Below are 11,159 nucleotides of genomic sequence, written 5' to 3'. Positions count from 1 at the left end.
AAAGTCTCTTACTATCATTCAGTTTTCAGCTTGAATCATGGTTGCACCGAAAATCGTCTCTAATCTAATTTCTTTAAATATCATAAATCTTGTCTTGTGATGCTCGTTGATATTGTAATACCCAAAAATTTTCAAAGGGCTCAAAAGTAATTCATCTGGGAGCAAAAATGAAATTATTAGAAGTTTTTGGGTTCAAGTATAATTTCTTAGAGTTATAAACAACCGAATCGGTTGAAGGGAATGCCCCAGAACATAAGTATCTCTGGAGAAAAAAAGTATGTTGTCGATGAATATAATATCCCATGTTTCGTTTGGTTGCCACGTTGTTTGAATGAGTCTGGGATACCGAAAAAATGGTTGTGATAGCAAAATAAGTCGCCGAATTAGTGACAGGGAATGCCTTGGGACTTAGATGTCTAAAAGAAAGGGTATGAAGTCATCAAGCACATCAAAACGTTATTTATGACATTGAAAAAAGTCAAATTAGAGACAATTTTTGGTACAGCTTCGATTCAGCCTAAATTATCGAATTGTCGTAGAAAACCTCTGGAAAATCAATGGAATCCTGAGGGGGCTTCGTTTTTTCATAAAGATCAACCCTGAGGTGGTTTGGGAAGAAACAATAGCTCGATGAGGACTTTGGGGCAAAATCGTTCTTATTGTCATGGAGTTATTAATTTTGTATTTTTGGCATCGTATTGAAAATTAATTTGAGGTTTGAGGATGCGATTGTTATTAGAGATTTTCTCAAGTGAAATTAAGAGAAAATTTAGGGGGTTAATGTGTAATTTCTTTATATTAATAGTGTAATATATAGATATACATATATATATATATGTACATACACGTGTGTGCGTGTGTGTTGGTGGAAGCTGTCGAGAAACATCATGGCTGAATTGCTCGGAGTGGTGGCCAAGCTTGCTAAAGGCAGTGTGGCGGTGCAGAGGCTATAAATAGAGGGAGAGATTGAGTGGAATGAGGAGGGGAAGTGAAGATAAAAAGGAAGCAAGTAGGCCGCAAGTTGCTATGCAAATGCAAGGAAGTTGGCTGAGAGAGGGAATGGAGGTTGAAAGAGATCGAGAGAGATAGATAGCAACCGAGATAGTGGCTAGAGGCGACCGGAGCAGGCCGCAACAACAAGTCGCGTCCATAGTCGCGAGCTTGTTGCGGCTGAGCAGCATCCATGGCTATCGAAGCAGCAGCAATGATGGTTGCTGGAACGTGGGGTGGCGATCGACGGGGTCGGGGAAGGCCGGCAAGGCCGGCGATGGCTGTAGCAGCTAGCCGCGGGTGCACATAGAGGGCTGGCTGAGAAGCTGGTTCGCACATGGGAAGAGCAGGGGAGGAAGAAGAAAGAAAGAAGAAGAAGAAAAAAGAAAAAAGAAAATGGAGGAAAAATGAGAAAATAGGAAGAAAAATTGGAAAAATTAGGAAAAAAGCTTCAAACAAATCCCCAAAAATTCTGAGGATTAATTTGAGGCTAGAGGAGCATGCCAAAGCTAGGAATTTATTCAGACGAGCATTTCAAGGCAAGGCACACATATCGAGAAAGCCTATGAGGCTAAGATAAGGTGAGTGGTTCTATCCCAAAAGTTGAATTTGGTTTTGTATAAATGTTTTGTCAGAATTACTCTTGATTCATTATCAAGTTGTGCATATCGAATTTCTTGAATATTGCACCAACTGGTTATGTTTATAAAATGCATGGCGTGTAGGTTTTTCATGACATTGTTATATCTGAAATCATGTCGTCGTTATGACATCTGGTGGGACGGGATAAGTCTTCTTGAGAATGGGGCAAGGTTAATCCCGGCAATTGGGTGATGTGGATGGGCACCCGGGGATTAAGTATGTCGCGACAAGGTCAATCCCAACGGTGTGTGGAATGGATTTTTCACGGGAGATTGAGTATGCCAGGGAGATTTCTCAAGTTATACGTGTTGCATGTTGTCGTAGTCTGTATATGCCACGCTCATGAACATACATGCATTTTGTAAACTGTTTTTATGTTATCACTTAGATGATTCAACATCTAATTTGGATTATGTCCCTGGAACATTCAAACGTTCCAGACGAGGGTTACGGTAGAGGCGAGGATATGGTCAGCTAGAGCTAATGGAGTACGAGCATGACAGTTGTAGTTTACACTTTTGAAGTCATGTAATCTTTATTTGATTTTGAGACAATTTGTATAAACGATTGTGGTTATCTATGGTATTAAGTTTTATTATTTTTGTTGTGTAATGATATGCTTTATTTAACTTGGATTTATTGATCTTGATAGTTAGATAGGCATGGCTGGGGTTTTGTGATTTTTGTGAACACGTGAAGATTGTTCTTTTGTTACACCGCGGGTGTTGATTTTATGTATGGAGAGAAAGAAAATCCTGGTAAATCCCTTATAATGGCATATCCGACGAGGCGGGGTCTAACAGATGTCATACCTTTTTCTCTAGACATCTAAGTTTTGAGGCGTTCCCTGCCAACATAGGGTATTACAGTGGATCTGGACGGTAAATTTGGGCAAATCTAGACTGGATAGATCTAGGGGGTTGAATTTAGTTTAATGGGTTAGATATGGGTTGAATAGATCTGAAGCAGCTCGAACTTGGGATAGGTCTAGTTTGGGCTGGATTTAGGCAAATAACGGAGGGCCAACGATAATGACAACCTTAAGGTCGATGGCGATGGCAAGGTTGATGATGCGAGAAAAAACAATGGTTGGTTGTGTAGCTGTGCACAATGTTTGATGTCGGTGGCGAAAGATGCTAGAGCCATCGTCGATAACTACACGGAAGGCAGAGAAATGGTTGATGATGGCTACTCCAAAAATGAAAATGAGGGCAAAAAGATGGAGATCAGTAACGATCAGTGCTGATAAAGAATAAGGTTGACGAGGGCGATGGTGGCAAGCCAAGAGATGGCCGATAGTGGTGGAGGCGACGATGGTTGGCGGTGATAGAGGTGGCGATAGTAGCTAGGCAACAAAACTCTAGTTGTGGAAGATGATGAAGAAGTGTAGATCCAATAATGATATCTACCAAAAGTTGATAGTTTGATTCAAGGGGTCTGATACCAATTTGTTAGGATTCTGGATTGGAGACAAATTATAATCAAACCATCAACCATATAAACGATTACAAAATTTAACGTGAAAAACTCAAATCAGGAAAAATCACGTGTAAAAAAAATAAAATATCACTATTATGATATTGGTATAATAATAGTGATATAACTGCAATAATTCCAAGATATTGATACCTATCTATAGATCTATCACTTATTTATAGATGTAAATAGAAAATTATATTTTAATAAAAAAATTAAGACACGAAGAATATAAATATTCGATTATAGATGTACCCCAATTACAATCAAATTTGACGTTTCAATTATAATCAAATTTGAAGCTATAATTATGGTCAAATTAGGAGTCCGAATCACAGATAAATTTAAATTTTGGATCATAATTATAATATATTCAAAGTATTTGCTCATTTTGTAGAGCCATTCATTTGGTTCTTTACCATCAAACCTTCTAGTTACACCCAGTTGAATATTGTTGTTATTTACATCAGTGCTTTGGGCACATGTAATTAGATTGGGATTTACTTGATTTAACGGAGTAACTAGCACAAAATTAGATGGATCCACAGGTGGGTTACCTCCAGTATTAACCTAATAAGCAGGTGGTGTCCCGGTGGTCCCTAAATTGTGCTGATCTCCTTGGACCTGCGTAAATCTCGCAAAAGGTAAGACCAAGCCCTCCTCCATTTGGGTCTAAATTAAACTGAATCAAACGTAAAACCACTTGTTCTTCTGCTTGCAGCAAGCGAGCCCGTGTCTCATCTTGCCGATTCTGCATCTCCATACACTGCACATTCACTTAATCCATTACAGCTTCAATTTCTTTATTGAATTCCGTGGTTTTCGATGGGGTTCCCTCAGCCCTGTTGGATCCGTCTTAATGCTCTCTTAATGAAAGCAGCAATTATAGAATCACTCACTTTAGGGAAGTGGTCACCGCAAGTTAAGATCAGAAAGAGCAAGAGAAGAAGAATGTAGTTGGGAAGAGAAGGAAGGAAGTCGGGTGTCAATATTCTTATTACCTGTCAATGAATTATATTCAGAGGTTTATACCTCCCTTTCTAACAAACTGAAGGCACTTGATCAGTCATTGTATCAAGAAGCTCTTAACAAACTCATAGCAAACTACCTTTCATTCAACAAATAAGAAAATAAAAGAATTCTGCCAAATAAGGACTTTCTGTCATCTCCCCTCCAATTTCAAGCAGCAACCACCCATGGCTTAGTTCCAACAATCTTGTCGGGATTCTCTTGAGCCTGCTGCTCCTTCTGTAGACTCCCTTCTCCCCAGCCTTGGTTACTTGCTCTCCTTGTTCACTACCCAGAGTAGTCGTTGGCAATGTGGTTGGCAATGCAATTTCTGTACTCTCGAGTTATCTCCCTGGCCTTCCCTTTGCTCCTGCCTGCTATCAGAATATACAACTCCAGAAAACCAAAAATAAACAGATCAATTAATTACAAGAAATCTCATACATATATATATATATATATATAGTTAATATTGTTTTACGTACATGCAAAACAATACGTCCTGAGCCCTTAAAGCCCACAAAAGAATAATTGAAAATTAATATTGAGTGGACAAACTTAATAATAATGTTCAATATTTGTTAACAGTACTACACATTACATTAGAACGTAGAAGTGTATATATAGGGTTTGTCTATATATAATGTATCTTCTTCACGAAGAGCTGCCTACTGAACTAATTCAGTTCCAATTTTGGAGCTAGGTAACACCAATCCTTTTCAGGACAAGCAGCTGTATATATATATCCTATTTGTTACAAAGATCGACAATTAATTAACCAAAGGAAGAAGACATACAAGACAACACATACTGACCAGTATATATATATATATATATCTCGATTAAAAGACCTAATCGATGATCTAATTATCAAAGACCCAACCTTAAATCCAAGCTCACCCCCCCTGACGAATAAGATGAAGACAAGTCATCATCGTCCTTATCAACTGGGGCTGGCAAGTTCAAGTCCAAGCCACAACTTTGCCTTGAGGTTGCACAAGCAGCAGCAGGTGGCGGCTGCCGGTCGTCCCCACATTTCTCCCAGTGCCTCCTCTTGTGCCCCCCTAGGGCTTGCCCGCTTGAGAATATCCTCCAGCAAATGCTGCATTTGTGCCCCAAAACCATCATCATCTTCTCCTCGTCTTCGCCGCCGTGGTGATCTATTTCCTCACTGTCGCTCCTTGCGCTGGCGAAGCAACCTTTCACATTCTTGTGGCTAGCCCTGTGCCCTCCAAGAGCCTGATGGGACCCGAATACTCTCTTGCAACTCGAACACTCGAACCGGGAACTGGCACCGGATGGACCAGTTGCGTCCGCTTCTGCACCGCCGCCTCCGCAACCATCCGTCACCGCATCCCTAACTGTCGTACCGGATTCTAACGGGCCGTGATCAGTACTAGTGGTAGCACGATCCAGGGAGTCCAAAGCGCGAGGCGCATTGGCAAGCATTAACAAACATGCCGCGACGTCGTGGTCCTCGTCGGTCGTCATCCCTGCTTCAGCGTTCGCCGTTGGCGGGGGCCGACGGAAATTGGGCGGAGGGTTGATCCCACGCCACTGGCGTTCTGGGTGGCAGCGCATGTGGCCGAAGAGAGCCTTCCACGACCAAAACGTCTTACCGCACTCACTGCAGGGGCGAGTGATCTTGGGAGCGTCGGGATCAGGCTTCTTCCCGGACTTGGACTTGGCCGCGACGCCATCAGCGCTGCTGCTAGAACTCGCCCCAATTGACGGCGGGTTCTCGATTCTCATTAATTTCGTTCGCTTCTTTCTGGGTTTCAGGTGGGGATTATTTGGGGTCCGGAAGATGTCTCCGGCGGCACTCTGAGTGCCGAAACTTGGGACGATCTCTTGAGCCGGCGACGGAGAGAATGGGGGACGGGTGGTGGTGGCGGAATAGTGGTCGTCGGGGTTATTCATTACTCTTCTCTGTTGATGTATATGTGTTTCGGGAAAAAAGTGGAAGAATGGCGGATGGATGGCTTAAGAAGACGTAGCAGTTACCACTACCATAGCATGAGAGAGAGCCAGGGAGAGAGAGAGAGAGAGAGAGAGAGACAGAAACCGCCACTTTCAAATTGGGCAGTTATTTTCAGTTATGCATGTTTATCTTCTGCTCTATTATGTCGGGATATTTTGCTGCTATGATATAACTTAAAATCAATTTCAAATCTAGTTTACTCTTTCCCTGAACATGATGTGATTTCAGATGATCTCAACCGTCTGATACTGTTGCCAGCTTCGAAGCCCCCACCCACGACGGACAAATTGATTTTAATCCTCTCCTAAAAGAAGGAAGAAACACAAGTTAAACAAACTTACCCCACACCACGACTAATTATTAATTAATTAATTAATATAATAATGTAACCAAACTTATCACTCATTTTGAATATAATAATTATTATTATTAATTAAAATGCAATTGATTTAATTGTGTGTGTATATATATATATATATATAATTAGTTGGATAAATAAATTAGACTTGGCACCCACTACTTAATTAATTTGAGCACTTGTTTTAAATATTTGCATTTTGAAATTTAAACTAATTAATGGATAAATATCTATCCTTTTTATTGCAAAACTAATGGATGGATAATTATTTTCATTTTTAAATGTTTGAAATTTAAAAAAAATTCTAAAATAAAAATATATAAATTTCGATGCAGTGATAAAATTATTTTCAATTCTATTATAACCTGAAAGAAGGATATAAATTCAAATGAGGATGTAAACGCTATACGAGGGATTATAAATCAAACATGGGCTAACTAACTAAACTAAGTAGGAACGTATTATATGACAAAATTTGCCATCTACTACCTATTATCACTGCGCCACTAGTGTCCTAGTGGGTTGTATAAATCTCCCTCAAGTAATTAGGTCTTAAGCTAGCGTCACCAAAAATGAAGGCATTACTAAGATAGGGTCAGGGTCTTGACAAGGTTACTAGAATTGGACTCTATGTGGGTTGGGCTAGCTTTAGCCCACTAAGTTTAGAGGGTTTACTCGATCTCCTTGATTTTTGTTATGGGTGGCCTTGAAAATTAAAAGACAACTTAAACTTGGTGTTAATCATTGATGATGTTGAAAAGATTACCAAGTATGTTTGAGTTTAAACTCTCTTGTAAGGGTAGGTTTTGTCCTCTACTATGTCCTCGGATGAACAAGTTAATACTTTGGAAGAAGTGAACTAAATAGTATTAATTAAATTTCTAGGTTTTACATGTGTTTTCCTATTCATCTCTCACACTTCATATATATAGGTCAAGCTTGTAACTTACAAGCAAGATCCTTGATTGAGATCTTTGGATTTTAGGTGAAATCTTGTATCTGTGCACCTTTTTTGTCAGTTAATAGGATACATATCATTCTTTGTTCAAAGGGGCACGTGTCCAGCTTTAGTTAGTGGAACACACGACACATCATGATAGACTCTTCACATAAGGGGTTTTAGAGGAAGATTTATAATTAAACATAATTTCATGAGGCTTTTTATGAATCATCTATCACGATCCATGGCCTTTGACACCTATATGTGATATATATGTTGTTGGTTACCCTCTGGAGACGAGCCCTAAATTAATTGGACCTCTTATTATCAATAGAGGGGAATGGAATGGATTTCAAGGCATGGAGTGTCTATTGTCTAGTATCACTGAAGGAAAGTATAACTATGTAAACGAAGGGTTTATAAGTTATTGGGGTTTGAAACTAGTTTCTAGCTAAGGTTTCTCTTAATTAATTAACAAACCCACAAAACATATATAGCAGACCATAGGATATATATAAAAGGTCTTACAGTTTTAAGGTTACAAATAAAGAGCATACAAGTCCATGTAGGGTCTCTATTAGGCTAAGGTTTTGGTTGATATTGATAGTGTTGTTAGTCAACAACAACAATGAATTTAATTAGGTATAAGAGACTGTCAAAGGATGACACAAGAGTGACTTATCTGGATGATGGGTGACTCTCTGGAGGAATGGATGACTCTTTCGAGGTGGAGTGATAGCGATGGTTGACCACTTTAAGTGATGGGTGACCTGTTTGGGAAGAAAATCGATGAGGGGAATGGGTGAGGATTCTTTCACAGACCCTCTGATGCCTAAGTTAGTCTCTAGAAAGTACGAAATACTTGAATACAAGAAGGAAAGGTGAGTGGGAGAGATGATGAACCTTAATAAGGGGGAGGATCCCCCTATTTCTAGCGATGGATGAGGCCAAAAAGTGACGAGTGACCCATTATTCTCGATCAAACGCATGCAAGACTCGGTCATAAACTACCTCTAAGATACTTGCCGAGAACGTGTCTAAATACCCCTTGAATGAAGCATCAAAATATTTCTTAAACCTTGAACCTACTTAACACATACCCCTTATTTTCGAATAAATTTCTAGATTTTTTAATATTTTTCTGAACTTTTTTTCCTTTGTTTTTTCTTCTTTTTCCTTTTTGCTATTTAGTGTATTGGATCCATGCACTCGCCTCAAGCACTAGCCAAAGGCGCTTCAACAACATGTCATGTTTCACATGCATGAGAACCTAATTACCTCTAGTCATCTTTTTTGGTGCTTCAATCGTTGACATTCATTTTTTATGCCTATTTTTTTCTCTTTCTCCTATTTTTCTTCCCCTCATCCTTCTCTTCCTCGTTCTTCTTATTCTTTCTTTCTTTCTTTCCCTTTTCTTTCTCCACAATCTAGCTGGAATAGTTTGGGGTTGTTGTACTAGTTTAAATTTTAGCAGCCCTAATTTTTCAACGACGCCTCTTAATTTGTTCAAATCTCCATTAAATTGCTTCCTGAGAACACCAAAATCATCCTTACAACCTCTCAATTAATAACCATCTCTCACTCTCCTTAAAAAACCTCTCAAACTCACCCAATTTATAAAAAACAAATGCCTTAACCCTTAGACAATAATACCTATATATAGTCGATTTCGATTGCCCGAACCTCCAAATTCTTCCAATCAAATCTTTTTTTCATCCCCAAGGATCACATATAGACCAAATTGAGAAACAAATGTACACCCAAGAGGGGGTGAATTGAGTGTTTTAAACTTTTTTAGTTTAAAGAAATTTTAACCAAAAACTGTGTGAACCTTTTAGGCCTTTGAAAATGACTATTGTAAGTGAAAAACTAATAGTAAACAATATATGATAAATTCATTTAAAGAGAGAAGCACACACTATATATAGTGGTTCGGCACAACTCAGCCTACTCTACTATCTTGGCTCCTTACCAAGGATTTTAACAATCCACTTAGTTTTTGCAGGTTCAGCTATAACCTCAACTTTACCTCATCTTTTTCAATGAGCATTTGTAACATTTTACGTAGCTTTTATAAGGATTGACTGAAACCTCTCACAATGTGCTTTTTAATGGGCTTAGCCACGAACCACAACAAGATAAGATTGGGATATAGTTTGAGCACTCATAAAAGCTTATACAAGATAGGATTCATACACTAAAAATAGCTTCTCACAAAAAAAAGAAAAGAAAAGATATTTAACTGATAAGAAAGTAAGAACACACACTATCTCTAATAGAATGTATGACTTTAAAGGCTTTCTTAGCTTGAGAATGGTACTGAGAGAAATTCATATCAGTTCAATAGCCTTTCCCTCGTCCCTCAACCCTCTTTATATAGCTTTTCCCTTCTTTAAATGTTTTTGACTTGATATCTAGGGGGTAAAAGCTCCATCTACACAAATATTAGTCTTTTCTTGCAAATATTAATGGTTAGATATGCACTTTAACATCAAACATAGTCAATTTTTATAAGAGAATAATCAGGAGATATTTAATGCAACTAATAAGCCTTAAACGGTCAAAATTGTCCACATTAAATGCACTATAACAGTTAGTTTTTCAAACTGTAGCACAACATTTGTTTACTATGTTTTAGCCATTAGTCAACTATTTTTTGAAATACTCTATTATTGCTTAGAAATAGTATATTACTTCTAAAAGTCCAAAGACTTGACAAATTTTCTTCCAAATTAATACTCAAGTATTTTTGGAATTAGTCGAGTATTTTTGGCACTTACTCGACTACAAAATTTACGTAGTCGATTATCATTTCAAATACAAAGATCTAATCTTTGTTCAATCAAATCTACAACTAAGGTATAGAAATACTTGACTAAGCTAAGAAATACTCAATTAAGCCTAACTTCTTAGTTGATTACTATCAAAGTACATAGTCTTCACATTTTTTATCTGAATTATCACTCAAGTAGGAGATTTCTTTACTTGACTAAACAAATGATATACTCGATTACTTGATTCTTTTAGTTGATTGAGGATACAAGCACTAAGGCTTGATATATTAGCTCACTTTCTCACTCAACTACTTAAATGATTTACTCGACTAATTTCTTAGTTAGTTGAATACGATATTCAAGTACAATAGGCATATCCTCAATTGAACTTTAATACTCTAAGGCTTGTTCAATGAAACTGATACAATTGATAGCTTAAGAGGGGTGTGAATTAAGATTTTTTACCCTTTAAAAAAAATGAACTTAAAAAAAAGGAATTGAAATAAGAATGTTGTAAAGAAAATAACAACTGCAGAACATAGGATCTAAAATGGTTCAGGCTCAAATGCTTAGTCCACTACCTTCACAACTAAGGATTTTGCAAACGCATACGAAGTGTATTCTATTACCTTATAGTTTTTACAGACTCAATTACAAATCTTTACAGTTGGCTTTTTACAAGTAGGCACAACCACAACCATTGCCTTTTCACAAGATCAGGCGTATCCTATCACATTTGGCTTTCTCACAAATAGGGTCAGCCACAACCACTGCATTTTCAAAGGATCGAGCATAACCTATTACAAGTTTCACAATATTTGTGAAATGATTTCTCAAGGGAAAAATATGAAATAATGAATACAAGTATTTTCTTGAGCAAAAGAGAGTTACAAAATATGAATGTAAGGACACTCTCTTTGAGAATCTCACAAAAGATAGTGTTGAGAAATTTGTGTTTTGATTTATGAAAAAAATAATTTTGAAAAATCT

At 37.9% G+C, this 11,159-nt stretch overlaps 1 protein-coding gene across 1 annotated transcript; it reads right to left on the bottom strand.

Moving 5' to 3' along the window:
- Nucleotides 1-4,986: 4,986 nt before the first annotated feature.
- On the bottom strand, nucleotides 4,987-6,036 carry LOC127802861 (zinc finger protein ZAT3-like). The gene has a single exon (XM_052338925.1). The coding sequence runs from the start codon at nucleotides 6,034-6,036 to the stop codon at nucleotides 4,987-4,989; it is 1,050 nt and encodes a 349-aa protein (XP_052194885.1).
- Nucleotides 6,037-11,159: the final 5,123 nt, after the last annotated feature.

This window comes from Diospyros lotus, chromosome 5 (assembly GCF_014633365.1).
Source record: "Diospyros lotus cultivar Yz01 chromosome 5, ASM1463336v1, whole genome shotgun sequence".
NCBI classification, from domain to species: domain Eukaryota; kingdom Viridiplantae; phylum Streptophyta; class Magnoliopsida; order Ericales; family Ebenaceae; genus Diospyros; species Diospyros lotus.
Note: the sequence above shows the minus strand (reverse complement) of the source record. Positions and strands in the feature narration are given on the sequence as shown.